Source organism: Pezoporus occidentalis, unplaced genomic scaffold (genome assembly GCF_034315485.1).
Source record: "Pezoporus occidentalis ecotype Australia unplaced genomic scaffold, CSIRO_AGI_Poc_V1 ctg16, whole genome shotgun sequence".
Classification (NCBI taxonomy): Eukaryota; Metazoa; Chordata; class Aves; order Psittaciformes; family Psittacidae; genus Pezoporus; species Pezoporus occidentalis.
In genome coordinates this window covers 6,919,710-6,941,696 of record NW_026913425.1, presented here as the reverse complement: position 1 = coordinate 6,941,696, position 21,987 = coordinate 6,919,710, and the positions used below count along the sequence as shown (strand labels likewise).

At 42.3% G+C, this 21,987-nt stretch overlaps 1 protein-coding gene across 1 annotated transcript in view; it reads right to left on the bottom strand.

Annotated features, from left to right (window-relative positions):
* The window catches only part of DMRT1 (doublesex and mab-3 related transcription factor 1), a 56,256-nt gene that overhangs the window by 11,913 nt on the left and 22,356 nt on the right, over positions 1-21,987 (bottom strand). The window contains exon 4 of the mRNA XM_062612478.1: positions 12,991-13,153. Coding sequence (XP_062468462.1) covers positions 12,991-13,153 — 163 coding nt within the window. The remainder of the gene's footprint in view (positions 1-12,990; positions 13,154-21,987) is intronic.

Here is a 21,987-nt window from a genome sequence, read left to right as displayed (position 1 = left end):
CAGCTAGCTCAAATCTGGCTCAGACTGAAATTTATCGAAATGTGTTTTATAAAGCCAAAAGCCAATGCAAAAAATTGCCAAAATAATCTAGCATAATCAGCTCTTTCAAGGTGGGAAGACAAAACACTCCCTGCACTGTCTGCAACTGCTCCCAGATACAACCTGAAAGGGAAAATGATTTATAAACAAACAGGAGAGAGAGCTCATTGATTTTTCTTTCATGTCCAGAAGGGAAACAAAACCAGTGACAAACTGGACTGAAAACATTCTTTCAGCAGTCTACGACATGATTAGTGCCATGCTTGGGGGTTAATAAACATCTTAGACACAGCATTATCGGGTGTGATTCAGGCCTTACACAAGCCTTCTACTTGTGAAACTTAACCGATTTAACAGACACTGCAAGATAAACATCAGGCACAGAGTTTTAAAACTGACGGTGTAAAATTACAAAAAAGCAGGAAATGAACAGATGTAAACGCCAGCGTTAAAGAAGAAACAAAATCACAATTGTTTGCTTTATTTCAAAATGAACTACAGGGAGTCCTATGTGGTTAACTTGGCTCCCAATCTTTACGGACCACATACTAAAATGAATCCTAACAAATGAAGACTTTTAAGACAATCATATTTCAAAAATAAATGCTCCCCCTGCAATCCCTTTCAGAGATTTTAAAGCGAGCTGTAATGCGCCCATCTGAGCACAGATGCTTCCTTCCTGCTTTTCTCGCTTCTTGTCCAACCTGCAGGTGCCAAGCTGGGTAGACCCTTCTGCAGCAGAGGTGGGGTACACTGCAAGGATCTAAGTGTTGGCGAGGTGTTTGCCCTTGTTCGTGGGAATCAGCAGGCAACCTCCCTGGCAGAAACCACTGAGAAACTTCAGGTCTTCTCCTTAAAAAACCAAGAGCAGTTAATGAAAATGATGACACCTTCCTAATTAGAGGAGAGAGCAGAATCCCTTTCCTATTCTGATTATGCACAACGAGCATGAATATGCATTTGGCTATGAACTTACTTACATGTGTGGAAGCACATACTTTTATAGCACGCATAACAACCTCATTAGCTTTGCACTAGTGCAGCAAGATGACTCTGGTATTTTTCCATTTTTTTAAATGAAAAAATACTTTGTCTAAATAGCTCTTCTTGTGTTCTCGGCATGGCAGACTAATAAAATGTCACGAGCAGAAAGCAGATGTAAGACTTGCATGTCTGATCTACTTCAACAGGTTTGGAAGAAACGAAATATAATTTATTATAGCCTGTTTAGTTCTGCAACAATTGCCCTTCAAAACCCGAAGCAGCACAGTGTAATTGAAGGTAAGTGCCTTCTGCAGGAACCTCAAACAGCCTCAGGCAAGAGCTAATACAGATGTAGTACAAGGCATTAAAAGAGTGCTGGATGCTGTAGCTAGCAATTATCCTGGTATTTAAACAAATCTATCGCTCATCAGGAAAGCGTTTAGTGCAGTAGTCAGAGCGAGACAGGCTGACAGGGAGCACAGCTACTTAACTGTCCCCTCCAGCGATTACTTTCTCAGCCTGAGAGTCATGTCAAATTAAACAACTACACATTGACTTTTCACTTCTATAAACATTAAGGTATGACTGACAACCCCTGGATGCTATAAGACAGTCATTATAACCAGCCAACATACTGCTAGCTTACTTGTGTTTTTTTTTCCCCCCCTACTCCAAGCAATTTCCTCCCGGACAGTTTTTACAGCACTCCACAGATAAGTTTGCTGTGATTCCTTGCAGGGTCATCATAACAAAATGCTACTCCCCCCACCCTTAGACCTTTGTAAGTATGTGAGAAAACAACATAAAATTAGATTATGTAACTTGGCATAATAGCTACATTTTTTTTCCCCTTAATCCAGGCCAGCATTTACCCATTTAACTCAGATTTGGAGATGTCTGGACAGCAACAACAGAATTCTAGCTAGCACTGCACTAAATAATAGTGTTAATGTGGCACCTTTCTGGATTAATTTTCCCAATTCCTCCCCTAACACCTGACAGTCTCTTTCAATCTATGTATGGCAGACACTGCAAGAGGAGTAAGTCACCTGCAAGAATTGGCAATTAAATGACAAGCTCTACAACAGTACGTTCTGAGTACGTATTCATTAAGGCCTCAAGCTTCCTAAGGCTATTATAACATCCCTATGTCAAGGCACCGCTTGCTATATACATATATATATATGTATGAAGACCGTGGCTTAGTAAAAGTTACTAGAAATTGAACAGATACATAAAGCAGTCAAGGTTGTGAAGAAATACACCCCACTGATTTTATACCCAACATTCTGGCGCCTGAAACCACTACAGTGTAAATGATAGCTTTACTCTCCACCCCTCTGATTCACGCCACAAGAGTAACATAAAAGATGTCCAAATTTTCCCCTCTCAAAATAAAAGGATAAAGTTAAAAAAAAAAAAAAATCGTAAATAATGTTTAACATTTCTACCCTCTCACCCTGCCATCGTCCGTAAGAAACCTCAGTGGATCCTTTAAAGCCTCTGGTACAGAAGCAAGAAAGATGAATACTGTATCATTAAGTTAATTATGAACACAAACAGTCTAGAATGCTATTGGTATGCCTGGAAGCCTCTGTATTTACATGATTAGAGGATCTGAAGCTTTACCTTTATACTGGCTGCAGCAGACTGAAAAGTAAACTTCACAGTGTCAGATTTTTTTAGAAAAACAGAGTAAATCAACTAAATAAAATCAGTAACAGTAAGCACATTTATGGAAACTGTTCTGAGCTACAAACTATGATTTCTTTGCAGGATTACCATTCAATGCAAAAACAACTACCGGAGATGAAAACAGCCGAGGAGGACAAATGAAGTATAGCTATCTCTCCTCTCTGCTAGTATGAACTGCAGTCTCCTCTTCCACTTCTGAACTATATTTAATATGTGAGCATTGGTCTCAGAAATCGAAAAGCAAATATAACAGTATTTCAAACATCCCACCTCTCCCTCTGGCTGAAAAGCCAGGCAACGATAAAACCAGCAGACTCCAGCCCAGAGCATGCCAGTTTTGTTTTTGTTTCAAACACAGAAGACAAAGCAATCACAGAACTACAGATAGTGACATATAACTTAATTTCCAGGTTTTGCAGTACAGAACTGAAATAACATCACAGGAAGCATGTAAAAACTTTGCTGGTCTATCCTGGATCTTTTCTTTCATTTCTTTTTAACTACTTAACTGCCACTGAAGTATGTAACATTCACTAAAGCAATGTATGTATGTAACATTCACTGTCCTCTGTAGGCCCATCAACACAGCGTGCTTTCCACTTCATGTGGCTATTGCTGTTTAACTCTAGGGATATTTCTCAGACTACCAATTAGCCAGGACAGCACGTTTTTCTCCCAAAGAGTCAGCCTCAATTTACTCATGGACAAAATGTTGTAGTTAGATTCTGCACCAACTTCCTACTTATGTAATTGGGCAAAGGCACCTACTGTTTTACCCTATTCTCAATGACCCCGTGTCCATGCTGCAGTTGGAGGGACCAAAACAAGCAGAGAAAACATCAGCACGCAGCCAGATGAACCAGCAGCTTCTCTAGCTTCTGTATTTAAGGTTTATGGGTAAATTTCCCCCAAATCTTCAGCTCAAAGTTTCATGTTTCAAGCTCTGGGAGACATTCACAGGGAAAGAAAAAACCCAACAAAATCCCACCCAATCCAAACCCCAGCAATGGGCCTTAGCTCTGTTTCAGTGTCTACCATCAGGCTGTATCAGCTCTGTATCTCAGAAGTGACCTCCGCCTGCTGAGCTGCTTCCACAGTATCCTGCCTCACCAGAGCTTGCCTGGCCACAGGGTGAACTCACATGCACCCTCCTTTTCCCAAAGGCAGGCACACTGGCTGTATGTAACACTCGCCTCACAGGCCCTCTGGCTTTACTACTGAGAAATCCAGTGTTAGGATCTGCTATAACAACCTACAAAAAAAAAAAAAAAGAAAAAGAAAAAAGCCCCAAACAATTAACATAAACCAAAAATCACTTAGGGAAATTCTCATTTTGTATTGCTAGCCTGGAATCATAAAGCTATGATATCCAAAGAACTGTATTTTCAAGAGTATGCTTTGAAAAGAAAAGGCTACTTTGTTGAAAAGCTAATGTTAAAATGCAGCTCTTCAATGAAATATTGAAGTACTTTTTAAGAAATAGCACAAAAATAAGAGTCCCACCAGAGAAATCTGTATTTGAACATATGCAGTGTTTGTATGTCCGCATAGCATGTGTGTATCCATATATCCATGTATATGTATCTCTATATCGATATAGTCACCCCCACACAAGTACAGGTATGTGTAGATTAATATATATTATATATATAAAGCTAACTTTCAGTCCTCAGAAAACAAAAGCTATCCCCATATAACAGCCAAATTCCTACATAACTCAATTTCGACATCTCATCTGGTGTGAACTGCACTCATTCCTAGTGTAAACCCCAGCGCGCTCTGCAATGATATACTGTAATGTCACATCGCAATCTGGATTTACTATAAAGGGCTGCTGACGAGTTTCAGAGCAGTAAACATTGCTGCGAGGTGTATTTCACACTGAGCTGGTTTTTATGAAGAACACTTCACCGCCCAGCCACGGCACCCAGATGATGAATGGTGAAAGATGCATGACAAGCTTCATCATTGTTTGTAAATCTTAACTGTTCCTGCTCACTAACTCTGCAGGCAATTTTCAAAGACAGCGGCCAAGAGAAGGACAGCACAGCTTTCCTGAAGGTTATTCAACTTGTATTGGCCTAAGCTATGTCTGCAAGGAGCACTGGAAATAAACTCATTGGTTACACTGAAGCATAGAATTAAGAACATTTGATGGGCAGGTATGCTAATGGTCGCTAAATTAAAAAAGCCCATTAAGTAGCCTTGGTATCCGTCCCTTACCCTGCCCTGCAGGGTTACACACATCACGTGCAGGCAATGTGTGCTGGTATTATTTACACATGCAATATAAATATGCGTATTTATAAAATGGGCAGAATGAGTGATGAGTTGTTGGCTCACACATCATGATTCCCCTGTATCTTGTGCAGTTACACACAGTTCTTGACTATCCTCCAGCTCCTTTACCCACAGCCTGTGGGAAAGCTACTTCTCTTCTGCAGAAGTTTACGCTTGTGACAGGGTATAATGCACAGAGAAAGGAAACTACCCATGGCATGCAAGCATGGCAGTGGGGAGAGATGTTACCCTTCTCTGTTTTCCCTGCGATCATCCTGGTGTGGGAGCAGTGCCACAGACTGAGTAACCTCTTGCAAAGTGGCACAGTTCAGCTCATTGCCTCCTTGCTAGAGGTGAAGCCAGTCTTCACTGCTCTACAGTACAAAGCCTTCGTAATTTTGACTTTTTCTTTTCCCTTTTCTTTAGAGGTCAGCAGTAAATGCTTCTTTTGCTAGAGTTTCTCAGAATCTGCAGAGGGCTGCTTTGGAAGCAGAAGAAGCTGCAGAAGAATTAACCCGACTGAAGACCTTCATCTGAGCTGCAAAGCTGGCATTAACTTTGAGGTGCTCTACAGAGACCCCCACACACATAAAAGATGACAGCTGAATAGAGTGAGTTCTCCTCTTAACAAGTCAAGTTATGAGGACGCACATCATCTGCATCTATTTCATTAAAGCAAAGCGAAGAGTCGAGCAATATCACTGTTTGCTACAATTACAAAATCATACCTGGGTAAGCACACTGTTATCCCTACCACCCTGACAAGACATCTTCATTTGTTTTAGTACTTTATGTCAAAGTCAGTTTTAATAGTGACTACTGCTAACAATTTCCAGTGAGAAAAATTCTGTGTCCAGAGGTAGCAAAATCAGAGTGTCAAAGCCACAATGGGCATAAGAGGAAGCAGCTCAGCTGACGGCATGGATTTTTGCAGTGAAGTATCCAACATCTTTTAAGGTGTGAGGAAAAATCCCCCACCTCCTCAATCAGCTATAGTAACATCCTCAATCCCACACAAACTGGTAGCGGTACAGTAGGTAAAACCCCCTAGTCTCCGATATGTGGCTCTAAAATGCTGATAACTGTGCAAGATGGACTGTTCTCCATTAGAGAACATAAAGGAGAAGATGGAAGGTGTTTGGGGAAAGCAAATGGAGCCATTACTTACCCCATGGCACTGCACCCCAACAGAGTCTTGCAGAGAGATGCTGACGCCCAGTATGGGACCCAGCACTGCCACGTGCACTCTGCAGTGTGCTGTCAAGGTGGCATCACTTGCCCCAGTGCTTGCTCCCTGCTGCACTATTGGTACCCTAACCCTTTCTTTGACTGCTTCACAACTGTCCAGGCTGACCCCCTTCTGGGGGGATGCGGTTTTGCTGGTGTGGGTGTATGGGGTCCCACTGCATCTCCTGAGGATTCAGGCTGTCCCACTCTCTCTGTTGCTATGGCACTGACAAATGAAAGCATTCACACGTAAGTTTCATGACAGCTTAGCATTCCTCCTGGAAGATGCTAAGGCCTCAGTCCCGAAATATCTGGACATCAACAATGCAGCTTGTCCAGCTGCTCCTGCGGCAGGACCAGCAGCTTCCCCTACAACAAACAGCAAGGGCTCAGCAGCCACCCTGGCATGACTCAGCAAAACTTATGAATGAAACCTGTTATTCTGCAACTGTTCAATGCAAAGTTGCTTTGCTGCACGTTTTAGTACTGTGTGCTTTTGAGTGAGCATAACATAAAGGTTACATTTAGAGAAGGAAACACTTATGTAGGCCTTTTAATCAGGAATAAACTGCAGCAGAATGGGATGTAAGCAAATACTTACATTAATTTCTTTTCAGAAACTCCCTGCAGACAGTATAAACTTATTTTAGTTTCGTTCAAATCTTCACCAATCCAACCTCACTTACAACACACACCAATGAAGTACAGGAAGCCCTCAATATACAGAAAAATGAGTTATCAGAGCTTATACCGAATATGTTTTCCATTCTCAAATGTATTTTGATAGCTACAGTTACATGATGAAATATTAAAAAGTATTAATAAGAATGTCACAAATCAGGGTTATCAACTTGCTTGTTTAAAAGAAGTCCCCAAGCCCAACAACTATCTAGTCAGGTAAGCCCAAAATTAAACTTTTCCTAGAAAATGCAAATGATATGCTAAAAGGGCACCTGCCTAAAGATACCTGTAAAATGTTGGAATGCCCAGGCTCAACAAGCAATGTAAACCACAGCTTGCAGAAGTGCAGTATAAAATCCGCTTGCCATCCTTGCAATGAGCGCCTAAGGGAAGCCACATACAGCACAGCCATCGTGACTTTAAGTGTATAGGGGACAATGCAAATACACCAAAAAAACACGACAACAGGAAATGGTTGTGCAAAGTCCAAGTGACCCCTTGAGCTGACTGTAAAAAACCTGCAGATTTAGATTACCCCTTCCTTTTTTTTTGTCTTACTTCAGAATTTACTTCTAGAAGTTTGGTGTAAGGTGGACAGTTGGTGGAAAACAACAGTCTCAAGTTTTCATCAAACACTGCTTGTTCCTTCACCACTAAGGACAGCATACTCTTGAATACAGGTCAGTTTTTAAACAAAAGATGCACAGATAGACACATATACAAAACACACAGACTACATATTGATTCACTATATCAGTTCTGGGAGCAAAATGTTGTCCTCCCCACATACTCTGTGGCTGAAACCCCTCCAAATTCAAGACATATATCTGCTGATGCTCTACTGAAGAAGTGCGGAAAAAGGAGCAGAAGTGCTACCTCTCACACTTCACCACCACCTGGACATCTTGGGACTGAAACAGATACTCTGTAGCTTACATAGACTGTTTCTAGCCTTCTGATGGAGGAGAATTTCCTCCTCTCTGGAAATTCCTCCAGAATTTCTACTATTCTGTCTCAATTCCTAGTTGCTTTATTAGCATAGTTCTATCAGTGCATCTTCTCACCTGGCTGCAAATAAAGAGCAGATAGGTGCAAGGCTTTTTCCTGCTCTACAGGGTAATTTCTTAGTCATACCAAACCAGGCTGCTCTGTTGAAGTGCCATCTGTGTAACTTGAATGTTTGCAGAAAGCAGCTCAGGTTCAAGGACACGGTCTCAAAAACTTGTTGCAAACCAGGGCTCCTTGACGTCTCTGATCCGATCCTACAACTAGGTGCCATCTGTGGCTCTGAAGCATCTCATGTGGCATTTCAAGGATACAGGCTCATGTGAAAATACTCTATGTAGGAAACCTCAGAAAGGGGTGTTAACTACTGTGCATGGTAACCTGGTCTGAAAGAAACATCAACCTCTCCTCTATGTTCCTGGCACGCATGGCATTCCTTGCATTCCAGTGATGCTTTTGCCAAAATGAAACTTTTTGTCTTAAGCACAGAGACAGGCGGCCGACCCTGGAAAAGTCTGTGCCACCTTGACTTCCACAACTGTAAAGCTGGGGATATCTGTTATTCAACTTCTAGAGAGGACAGTGAAAAAGTGTTTTGGAAGTGCTGGAAGCTGTTCTGCTGACAAAAATCCTGTTACCAGAAATGTTCTCCTTCATAAGATGATTTACACAAAACTGCTGTTTTTTTCCATATCAAAATGAATGCTTTTTATCAGTTTTTCTTATTTGCGTTGGGAGGAGCTTCAGGCTCCAGCTTTACGTTCAAGCTGCAAATACAGCATGGCTACAGTGCTTCATTACTTGTGTTTCCAACCATCCTCACACTTAAGACAAGAAAACAAAAATTCAAATCCATTCAGTAGCTACAGCAACATTTTCAATGCAAGCCATCTCCTTCACCACTGACACAGACACACAGAGTAATTACCTCAACATTTCACATAATAATGACAAAGCGGAACTTTTATTCCATGCCAACTTTAAGACAAGGTAACTACTTTAAAATCAAAGGTGTCTCAAATACAGGGATGTTTCTCCTTTGCATCCTTCTATTTGAATGTTAAATTTTGTGCCACTGTTCCAAATCTGGAAAACACTCCCATACACATAAGTGAACGCGCAACTTTTACTCAGTGGAGACAGTGGACCAGGAATGAGTGATCTAGTCCTCAGCTCTCTAAAGCTAAGGTCTTGTGCAGGTATTTCACAAATCTAAGTGCAGGATGGGCTGACTCAAAATCAGTGGAAGGTGCTATCCAATTAAGGGCTGTGAGCAAATACTGAAAAGGCCCCTTAAAAAACCCAAGCAAGCAAACAAACAAAAGAGCCCCACAAAAAATCAAAACCAACCAACCAACCAAAACCACACACACACAAAGAAAAAAAACACAAAAAAATCACCCACTCCCCCAAAAAAAACAACCCAAAAAAGCCAACAACAAAATACCCAAACCAAAAAAAAAAAAAAAAAAGCCCTGTCCCACAGCAATCAAGGAGCCCTTGGCTACTTGGCTTTTGGAGATGAAATACTCTGTTGTGACCCCATTCTAATCCCTCCAGTTTTTTCACAAGGATCTGTCACCTTGGCTTCTTCCAAAAGAAAGACATGTTTTAAAGCATGCTTTTCATGCACATGGATTGATAACAATGTCTCATACATCTTTCCCTCTCACTGGTTTTGCAGAAAAAAAGGAGAGGAAAAACCTTTTCCAAGTAGAGAGTACAAAATCCCTCTCCTGCCTAGAAATTACTATATAAAACTTACAATCTGGGGAATTAAGAGAGCCCTCTGAAAACATTCTTTTGCCATTTCTCATTGGTTTATCTTCTTTTTCTCCTCATTTTTTTCCAGTTTCAGCTGGAAGGGCAGCAGCTGTGCATAGCTGGAAGCAAAACCACTTTACTTAGAACCACTTCAAATTCCAAGGAGGTTGAATGACGGTGTTTTGCCATTCAGAAAATGTAGCCCATCACTATATGCAACACACTGTGACACGGTATGACCTCATGTACAAATGTTAAAAGCTTCATGAGAACTTTGCTTCGTTCATAAAAAAAAGGAGAGTGTACATCAGTGGTCTGCCAGCTCATCTCTCCTTTCCTTCAATATGACTGGTCTAAGCAGGCAGCTAAATTAACAGAACAAAACTAATGGAAGAGTCTGACTGGAATACTAACTGAGATAATACATAAGCTGACAAAACCTCTGCAAAGCTGAAGTTACAACTAAAGCGTGGGTAACAGACTGCATGTGTTATCAGAGCATCCCAGATGTGTGCCTGGGAATTTAGTAACCATTTTTGTTAGAGATACATATTTCTGATGTTTTGAAAAGTTGACTGTGAAATGAACGTCTTATTCTGACCTGTTGCTCTCCTATACCTTCCTGTAAAATTTCTGGATTAACAATACATAAGTCTTCACACAGATCTTCCTTAAAGAAACAATCAGTTATGGGCTTGCTACAGGTGTTGTCAGGTGAAGTTTTACAGTCTGCACTATAAAGCAAGATTAGATGATCCTAATATTCCCTCTGGACTTAAAATCTATGAACATAAGAAAAGAAAAGAAAAGAAAAGAGAAGAGAGAAGAGAGAAGAGAGAAGAGAGAAGAGAGAAGAGAGAAGAGAGAAGAGAGAAGAGAGAAGAGAGAAGAGAGAAGAGAGAAGAGAGAAGAGAGAAGAGAGAAGAGAGAAGAGAGAAGAGAGAAGAGAGAAGAGAGAAGAGAGAGAAGAGAGAAGAGAGAAGAGAAGAGAAAAGAAAAGAAAAGGAAAAGAAAAGAAAAGAAAAGAAAAGAAAAGAAAAGAAAAGAAAAGAAAAGAAAAGAAAAGAAAAGAAAAGAAAAGAAAAGAAAAGAAAAGAAAAGAAAAGAAAAGAAAAGAAAAGAAAAGAAAAGAAAAGAAAAGAAAAGAAAAGAAAAGAAAAGAAAAGAAAAGAAAAGAAAAGAAAAGAAAAGAAAAGAAAAGAAAAGAAAAGAAAAGAAGTGTCTGAGAATGGTTGCCACCTCAACCACAGAAAAGGAAGAAGTAAAACACATTTATTTAAAACATGCTAAACTTGTCTTCAGCAAGCAGCAACCACTAATCCTGCAGAAACATGTCACCAGGCTTCATACCAAGCAGTCTTCATGTTATAGAGAAAGTTCAGCCCAGCAACCAATGGAGAAATGCTAAGAAGTGTCTTTTGCAAGAGACATCGCTTGCAGTATGGACAGTCAGGACTTCATGGAAATGGGCCACCCTCTTCAACACGCAGGATCCACTGCTCACACCCTGCTGGCTGACTCAGCCCTCACACCGATGACAACAAAGGGGTAAAAAACCTCAAACCCTCTGAGGACTGTGAAAAGCACACAGAAAGAAAAACATTATGGGAGTGTAAATCATTGACTAACAGCCTGACAATATTGTTTTGTCTGTAGGTGGAAAATGTAAAAGCAGTCATCTCCTTCAAGAACATGCATCAGGAAAAAGAAGCTTCTAAGAAACCTACTAAATGGGTATGGTCCTGCTCACATGTTCAAGTTTCTCACAAAAATATTGGTGCCTCTTTCACTCACTAGCTCCCTGCTATGGAAAAACACTTCTTTAGAGTCTGGAAAATGCTGTTTGATCTCAGTAAATTACATCTCACTGCTTGTCGGTTTCTGATTGATGGTGTAACTTAGGGAACAATATCTGTGTGTGGAATACTGTCTGGAGAAGCAGTCAGGGATTATTGAAAATACAGTATTTATGCAGTTTAAAAATCAGTGGCACATTGCACACAATGTTTTCTAGAGTGATGAAAAAATCACTGGAGTGCATTTGGGAACAAAGGGTATAAGGTCTTTTGTCTATTTGTAAGAACACTCGACTGGTAAGACTTCTTAGTGAGTTAGCAGTGATGGATGCAAGAAAAAGTGTCAAACACAGTTGAGCATAAAGCCAACTGCTTCTCTGACCGATGGGCAGAAAGGAAGACGTCATTGTTCAATGGTGGTCAGAGAAGAGGGAAAAAAAACTGAAGAAAAGAGAAGGAAAATGAACCAAGGATCACTGATTTCTCCAAGCCATTTAGAATTACTGGAGAAGGAGGAAAAGTGTAAGGTTTCATCACACCATGAGTTGTTTCTTCATCTATCTGATATGTCACAGGTAGTTGGAAGATTTTCAGAAAACAGCCATTCTGAAAGAGCAGCCACCTCCTCAACATAAATGGTCGGACTTACTGAATTCAAGAGCTCAGTACCAGAGGTACAACTTTATACACACCTAACCTTCCAAAACATACGAACATATGAAGTAGTATCACCCTACTCTTTCTTTTTCTTCTTACTTCTCTAGCATCAGTTACTGTTTGGTTCCAGGAAAGCAGTTCCATGAAGCTGGTCTACTCCAGCAGGCCATGTTAATGCCTGTGGTACACTCTACCAGCTACTGGAGCAATGGAACAAGAAAGCAAGAGAAACATTCTCAAAACCAGAGGGTAAATTCACCTGGAAATTACTGCAGACTATAGTAATCCTTAGGATAGTCAAAAAGCCCTGAACATGAAAGAAAAATTTATCTGCAGTAGTTTTAAATTAAGTAACAAAGTGTGATGAGTTTGAAAGTGCACAATGAAGCAAGTCTGCAAAGGGCTTCATGACATTGTTGAGGTGCAGGAATAGTTCACATTCATGGCTCAGAAAGAAGAGGACGGCAAAGGCTCAGTGGGAGCCTTTGCGGAAAAATCATGGACAGCATTTTTGAGAAAAGATAATTCTGTGGTGGGGCAAAGATAATTCTTTGTTTCTGCGAGGCAGCCAGCTGGTGAGCACCAAAGACAGCACCTCAAGTGACTCTTCATACAGCTTAGAGACATACACAAGGGCAGAAAGGTACAACTAACTGCACTCCTGAACCACGAGACTTCTTAAACACAAGGTCTCACTACTGTACAGTAACAGCTCTATGCTGCCACAAGCCTCCCAGCAAACAGCCACCACCTTGTAAATGTCTGCTCTCTGATGCCCTGCTTCCTTCCCAGCACAACCCACACCTCCTGGGAGCCTGCCCCAAGGCAAAGCGGTCCCAGATGTCCTGGTGTGTGCACTTACCTCTCACTTTTGACTCCAAGTAGGAGGGTATGTCCTCAGAGGTCAGGATCTGGGGGAGGCATGTGGGAGCACCAACACCCTGCCCCAGGTAGGAGGCAGGCGGGTAGTAGGAGCACATGCGGTACTGGGAGCTGACGGCATTGCGGCTCTCCATACCCTTCACCTGTAGAGAGAAGCCAACAGCAGTCTGTGAAAGCTGAGCCCAAGTGCTCTGCCCCACTGCCCACTGCCCCACAGGCGCACAGGGTGTAAATGAAAGTAAAATCCTGACATACTGGATTTGGGTTTTTGCTCTGGTTGTTTGACAACATGCCCACACTGCTGAGATACAGGCAAGCTGGTGTGGAATGGGATGCAACCTGGCAGCAACAGCAGCAGCACTGGCATATCTCTGGCTCATTCACCTTACCTCAGCAGGAGCTGCACCGGGCACACAAGCACATACCCTTCATTGCAAGGAGCTGACCCTTCACTGCAAGGAGCCTCATGCCAAGTCCTCTGCTTATGGCACAGACAACACAATGAGAAGCTTTCTAGACCTGTTCAACTGCACACACCTGGCCAGCATCAGAGGTAAAGTGTCCATCGAATCCCTATACCTCCCCAGGGAAGAGCCCCTCTAAGAGTGATGGTAACTGCTCTGCTAGAGACCTACAGGGTGCCTAAGGACAGCCCTACCAGCCGGCTCCCTTGGCACACATTCCACAGCACCCAAGCAGTGATGCGCATACACAGATGCATCACTTGTTGCGATCCAGTAAGATGGAAAAATATTTTCCTGATTTACCCAGAGAAACCAAGCTGTGGACAGACTACATGAGAAGCCTTTAACAGAGCCACAGCTAGAGACCAGCCAGAAGGTCCGCTGTGTCAGCACAGTGTCCACCAGACCAAACCTGCAGTAAAGTTGGCAGCACTCAGAAGTCAAGGTTTATCCTACTCCAATACTCTAAGACAATCCAACCTGATCTCCTTAGATCTTTATGAAAGAAATACCATCTGCTATTATTTGTTCCAAAGCCCTACAATATAATGTGGCTACAGCACTCTGAAAAAATGCAGCCAAACACTTCAAAAGATTAAGATTTTCAACAGGAAAGGTAACACCACCTGCTCTCCCTAAGTCTGTTTGGCAGCGAATGATTGCAATATGGAAAGCTTCCAGGCAGAGAAAAAAATCACAGGTATAATGGCAGCAGTGCCAACAGTAATGTACATCCAGCTATGCCATTAGATATCATCTTCACAAGCAGAAGTGCCTCATAGCTTCTCCAGCCACATGATACCTCAGCCAGAGGAGCTCTGCCTCCTGTGGTGGGTCACAGCCAGGCGTTCATGAAGCCCTGCTTCTCAGGCCTTCCCAGGCTGGGGAGCTCAGAGCCAGGGAGCACTGAGGGCAGGGAGTGAACCTGCTGTCCTGGATGGCTGCCCTGCCCCAGCAGACACCCAGGATCTGTCCTGGCAGAAGGAGCCACTGGCACCTCCAGTGAGAAGCCAGAATGCAGTCACCCCTTGTTTTCCTAGGGCCCCCTTAATAACTCAATATTCATTTTATTATGCATAGCTGGAAATAACGTGGCTCGGTCACATTAAATTCTGCTGGTGCTGAGACAGAGGGCAATATCCCACTTTCCACGTGGAGCCAGGTTTACAGCAAGATGAAGTGGCAAGAGAGAGGGGTGGCTGTTTACAAGGAAGCAAAGTACACCTCTGCCTGTCTTCTGACAGCAGCACAGTCACGTGTATTTGCACATGACTGAGGGATTGGCAGGACATGCTTTTTCAGCCTGTGAAAGAGCAAGTTTTTCTACTGTAATTTAAAGCAATAATTAAAATGTAATTTTTGTACCATCTGTACTCTATGCATGCAGAGAAAGCTCAACATGCACTCAAGTTCCATGCATGATGAACACTAAATTGCTTTTAAAAAAATGCCACGTATCATCCCAAGGAAGCCTGAAATTGAAAAAGCCACCGACATCCCTCTGCTGTTCTGAAAACGGCAGCCTTCTCTTGGAAACAGACATCTGTGCTTTGTACAGACTTCTTCACCAAAACCCAGGCTGCCTCCACCCTGAAATTATGGATTAGCAACATGAACTGCCCAAAAACTCAGTCCAAAGGGCATTTTGCATCTGCACATCCACAAAGCTCAACAGCTCTAGAAGCACTTGGGGGAAAAAGGGTTAGTGAATTCCTCTCTGCCTGCTGTTCTCCCTGCAGTATCTTCTCTCCCTCAGTGGGGCAGGGCTGCAGGCAGCAGCTGTGGTCCTCACATCCCCACCTCTCCCTTGTGCAAGTGCATGTGTGCACACGTACAATGGAGAGAAGGTTTCCCACAGCAGACAGCATTATTTCAGCTGTAACAAAATGGAGGGATCACTCCCTAGGACTTAAATGATCATGTGCATGTTTTCTCTCCTTGTGGAGTGGATGCAGTGACCTGTTTCCTTCAAACATTTTCTTGGGGTTTTTCTCCATTTCTTAAAAAAACCACCTACCTAAAATCTCTGGATGCAATGAATTATCACTACTATTATTATTAGTGTGTGGTAGCTGGCTAGCAAGAGACATGTTTTATAATCTTATTACCCACACCAAGTCTATGAACCACAGTTCAACCGACAGCCACAGGCTTGGCTCTGCAAAGAATATGCGGTGTATTAATCGCTGAAGAAATCTAAAAGCTTTTGGTTTTATTAAACTGTTTAGAATACACACTGCAGTAAATCTGAAATGTAAGGTTTCCTTTTTATAGAGCTTAGCAGTTCTATTTTACAGTAACAATAAAAAACCAACCAGTTGTAAAAATTCTTGACCTTAGCACTGCATTAAAAAGGGGGCTTAGGAGATCACTACTCCATGAGAAGGGGCATTTGCTCTGTATTAACTCCTGCAGCTCTGGACAGTCCTTGCATATTTTTGCGTGCCAGAAAGGGAAATAAAACAGCCATTGGGAGGCCATGAAATATTGGTATTATTTCTAAATCAGGGCAAATCAGCTTTCCAGATGTTGCAGCCAGATGCCAGGTCCTTCCCTGGCTCCTGTCCTGGAGGAACACTGCAGTCATGTAGGGATCACAGTAGGAGATGCCTGGCCCTCTAGTGTCTTCTCCTGCTTCCCTTGCCCTTTCCAGCCCTACAGCGAGGCCAAGACAGATAGGGGATGGGATGGCCCCACAAACCACTCTGGTTTGTATCACTGCAAGCTACACCCCAGAAGAACAAGGCATGTTTTAGGTAAGGAAGTGCTGTGGAGGGGAAGGGCATGCACTTGCTCTTTGCAGAGAGCAAGCTGAGCTCCATAGTTGAACTCTGCATTGCTTACTTACAGTGCGTCCCTGTCCGGCCACACACCACTCTGTGAACAGGACTGATTCACCAAGTACCTCTCTGACTTCAGTGGGAGAAACACATGTGGCCTATTCAACATCTACAGGTTCCCCTAAACTGTACAACACAGCACACACTCAGTAACTTCTTACAGGATGTGTATTTCAAGCAACAGTGGCATGCGTAGAACTCATGAGCAAACAAATATGGCCTGATTAAAACACCATGCATTCAGCGAAAATTCTTTCCATGTTCCCTTGAGAAGCTGATACGAGGAATCATAGAGGCAGCTACAGCTTGTCTGCAAACATGCAAGCCGGAAGCAGAATTTTTCCATCACTACAGCAGTGCCCAACAGTGACAAAATACTTAGCAAAAGACAGGGAAGTACAAAGAAAAGAGAATGCTCTTGCACCAGTTCAGACCATTCCCCTGTAAAAGCTTTCTCAAGAGGTGGTGGAAAAGCAACATAAAGCTCCTCCTCTCCAAGCTCCTGGCAGCATCTGCATAACCACTACATATCTTCTTCACGGAGGAAGAGCTGAGGAGGCAGGCAGAAAGTTCTCCTTCCAGCTCTGAAGACTAGAAAACAGTCCTGCCCTGCCCAGGTGATTTATTCAGACAAAATACCTCCCAGGTAGATCTTTAATTTTCAGAAGCTGCCAGCTGCAATCTCCTTGCAAGCAAGCCAGCATTACTCTTAGCAGTACATTCACATTTTGCAGTTGATCTGGACCATGTGGTGTATTCCCCAAAAGGACAAGCAGGAGGAGGCTGCAGATGCTAATCCTGTGTGAAAACAGCTGCAAAGAATTCAGAACAAAGAAGAGATCAAAGTACTATCCTTTGACTCTGCCACTGGTGTGCCCCATGGTCTGGGCCAAGCCACTTCGCCCAGGCTTTCCATCCTTCTGTCTCACCCATGACTCACCAACAGATGCTTAAACCAACACCAGTAACTATGGAAACATCAGAGAAACTCTGTTAAAAGTTTTAACAAAGCCTGCTCGCTCCTTCTGCCTTGATCTTAACAATAAAGCCAGCTTTAGGGGGGCATAAAATTATATTTTGCATTTATGTGTCATTGACTGCAAACAACAGAATTCACATGTCATTTTTTTTGACATGAGGTGACAAGGCAGCCACTGGGCACCAGAGTGGAAATCCACACATCAGGAATCTCCACTGTCATCTGCAGGATGTGTGATGGTGGGCAAGTTATTTAATACTTCCCTGCCTCAGTTTCCCCAGCTGTAAACCAGGGTTGCCGCTACTCTCCCACCTTGTGATGCTGCTGCCCATGAGCTGACCCTGTACGACTACTGCTGCACTTGCGCTGCCCAAGGTGGCTTTGTTTCATTCCTAAAACCAGCTAAGCACATTTTCCAGCATGAGCTAAAAATAAGTCTATGATATCCTGCCTTGACTTACTTTGATTCTAGCACAGAAAATACAAGAGACATCTATATCTGTCGCTCCTTGATAGACAAACTTAATTAACCTTTGCTATTCTGTTCCAACCTATTCTTTTAGACAAAGGCAGTGACCCATAAACAATATGTTACCATCAGAATCTCAACTGCGGTGACACCTAGAGATATAGCCCTATCAGCAGTATCGGAAAATAAACAGCTTAGATTAGCTCCTCCAAGAAATATGGATTGCATTCATGTCACACATGAGCTGTCAGAAACATTAGGATACTTTTAGCATAAATCTGTAGTGTGAAGGGTATGTTATGAATACAGTACATAATACACTACTTACACATAAAATTGGGATTGTGTCAGGTGACTTGTGTATATACGTATGTGTACATATTTACACAAACAAACATTTTACACCTATTTCTGGAGAGTTACACCACACAATAGACCTGTAAGAAGTCCAGGCTTATTGGAGGAAAAACTATGCCAGAAACTAGAAACAGGTTGTGGAAGCTCAAAAAAAATTAATCTTTTTTTACTAGCAAACAGCTATTCCTAAGAATTCAAACTGCTAGCTGCCCTATCACAGCCACACTCTTCTGGATTTAGTGAAAGACAGGTTTTTATGTTTGCTGCTTTTAAAGAAATCCTTAAAATATAGCTTTCTACCCCAGCAAAGCTAACTCTTTCACTGCCAAATAGTAAATAAAATTCCCATATTAGAAAATATGTTAAAATTTCTCGTAAAGTTTCTCAGTCTGACTCTCACAAATACTTATTTCAGTTGTTTGCTCTAAACTGGTTTAAGGAATGAGAATACTGGTTTGCCAAGCTCCATTAAAAAAAAAACAACAAAAAACCAACAGTAAAAAACCCACCTCAGAGCATGAAACAGAAATTATATGAAATTCTGAAATTTGTCCAAAATCTCTTGGCCAGCCTTAATCTTTCTCTGAAGCAGGATGCCTGGAGTTACCAAGGTAACAAAGAAAACACAGATACTGGTCCCCAGGTGTGGGGCACATTCTGTATCTTGCAGGTTTTTAATGGTTGTAAGAGTTTTAACACTTTATAGAGAGGACACGGGACTCACAAGGAGTCACAATAATCCTTATGCTGTGAGTCACACGCCAGCAGTTTCATGGCCAGCTTGGAGAATGAAACCTGATTAGACTCAGGTATGTCCATCCAGGTTTTACTTCTGTTGTGGTACAAAAGACTGCAGTCACCCCACCATTTTGCAGTTGCTGCCCCTAAAGTGGGTTGCAGTGAAACTGATTTCAGAAGACTGTATACAACAATGCTCTGACTTGCAGTACTAATGTTGGTGAACGCATTTAACTGTTAATTGGATTGAATGCACAATTATGAAAGCTTCAAGGGAGGGTCCAGACACAGAACTCGAGTGAAGGAGATGCACAGTAATCACCACATCTGCATTTCCTCTGCGACAGAGGATTGCCTTTTCTTCAGGTGTTAACACTAGACGTATCTGATTACCTGTCTTACAGCTGGCAAAAGCAGCAGGATATAAATGACTGAAGGGTTCTTGACCAAAAGTATTGTCTTCATTATACTTACAAATCACAATGGATAGAATTTCCAGGATAACTGTACCAATGAACAAAACCTACACACAAATAAAGTTGCACCTCTATGAATCTACTCAAATACACAAGCCTCAGCAAAGAACGAAGACTAATGAAATCTGACAATCTACATTAAAGATTGAGTGATTCTGTTTATTTGCCAAGATTCAATGAGATGCATTAATCCTCATCCCATCCTTCACATACACACACATTTCCTCCCTGTCTTTCTCCCTTGCTCCCTGAATTCTGAAAGAGCAGACAGCTGGGCTGATTAAGGCTTTTGTCTGCATCCACAGGTTATCTTACTTTATGCAATTCTCCTTGTCTGCTTAAAGTTACTCCAGGACAAGAGAGCCTCTACTAACAGAGCCTGGAAAAGGCAGAGGTCTTATCTACATGCCTTCAAATAGGATACCTTCCAGTCAGCACACGGGTAGCTTATGCAAAGAAACCCTCCTGTGACTCACAGCTTAGCCAGCTAGCCTGATTCGGTTATAGCAAACATTGTACAGCTACAATTTTGGTAAAGAAGCAAAAATCAAAAACCTCAATGAAAACAGTTACAGCACTACTGCTCACATGAGGAGACCCTCTTGTCCTGGAAGACTGGTTAAGAAATCCCATGCATATAAAGAAATAAACCCAACCAGTACAGGCACTCCAACAAAAATCCCTGTGCAGATACACCTACGTGTTTCCTTTGGAGAATCAGCCTGCATGGGTTTGCCACAGAACCCCCTTGAAGGTGTAAGCAAGGTCTGATTCCTCTTTGTGGATCATTCTCTGAAACTCTCCTGTAACTCCTTACTGTGCTTGACAAGACTAATTCATTCTTCTCCATTTAACACTCTTTTGCGATCATCTGTTGCTGGTAAACCTCCATGTGCAAAATTGATGTTTAACCATGTGCTGCAGCTAAGAGCTTGTTCCCCCTACAACACAGTAAGGTTTTGCAACCTTGGCACCACACCTTCAAACATTATCTAGCCTGGCTCTCACTAAAACTTTTTACGGTTACTTGTGCAATCTAATGATGTCATAATAATATTCAAACCCCATGATTTGTAACTCTTCCAGCAACAACAATCCTTCTTGCAGATCAGCCTGTGAGAAACAGCCTATTTACACAACACCTTGAACTACACTCTCCCTCTGAAAAGAAGAGGCACATTCTGGTTTTAGGCAATTTAGAAGCTTGGGGAGATGTCACACTGCAGCCAGAAAGCCCTACCTCTAGTCTCTCCGCACAAACACCTCATCAGAACAGCACTGACAGATCCCAAAAGATTTGGCCAGGAGAAATTAAAATCTCAGGTGAGGTAAATCACTACATTTACTTAGAGGTGAATACTCTGTGATGCATCCCACAAGGTGGGACTGAACAAACAGCACCTGGAGCCTGACGGTGCAAGGGAAATGGTCCTTTTTGACAACATTTTTTTCCTTAATTACCTTTTTGGTATCCTGCAAATTTGAGTGGCACTTAAGCAGAAGACTCTGCCAGATTCTTACAGATTCTGCAGGGACTGAAGAGAAAATCCATGAAAAACAGGCTATAGCTTTTATTTCTTTAATGCCTGTCAAAGGTCCCACAAGAAACAGGCAATCTCACAGTGAGACAATGGACCCTCTAGTCCCAAACTTCATACATATACAGTCTAGTTTCAAAACACAGACAGAAGACGACAACAGAACTGAGAGTACATCATCTTCATTCCAAGGTTTAACAGTTTAACATCTTTTTAACATACTCTCACGTCTCTCTTCCTCAAACACTATGTGCTAGGATAGTCAATACCTTCAATTTACTTTTATTTTTCTCAAGCAAGTAAAATCACAGACATCTCTGCTGGCTGGAGGAACGGTGAAGTGTGAGACTACACGCCTGCACAAACATCAATTTCAGAAGACAGATGTTGCTGCCCCTCATTTGTGTTGTGACAAGTGTTTCCAAGCATCAGCTCTGCAGTAGTCTCTTCCAAATTAGGTACTGCAAAAACTTCAGAAATAAATTCTCATCTGAAACACTCTGCTATGATGTGCCAAGTTAACCCAAACAACCAAAATGAAAAAGCTGAAACAGCACTGGCACCTCACCTTATTAATAATCACACACAAAATCCTATCCCAAGCTTGCCTTGACTCTCACCCTGGTCTAATGATCAAATTCAGCAGAGCTAGAGAGGATGCCTCTGCATTTCCAGGACCTTCCCATGAAAAAAGTATCTAATGATATAAAAACCTCACTGAAGGTGATGTGGACTGCTGCAATACTTGTAATCACTCTGGTCTTAGTTCCAGCTCCTTTGTATCAGAAGTTAAAATGCTCTTTCAGTGCTGGTTCCTGCGCCAGAACTGCTACAGGAATGCTCTGTCAGCAAATGGGCCATCCCATTTGTTCCCTTCAGAAAGGAAGTTTTGGTGGACGTTTCATCTTTCATTGTTGAGTGGTTTCATAACACAGCCTTTGTAAGAAGGCAGCCTGCCCCCTCTTGATACTCTGCTCTACACAAGAGATCTGCCCTCTCCTGCCCTTGGACAAGGGACATGGGGCATACAGATTCTCAGACAGTGCACCCTCCCTGAGCTCAATCTCAGACACAGAAGCATCACTGCAGCCCAAGACCAAACACCCTCAGGGTGAC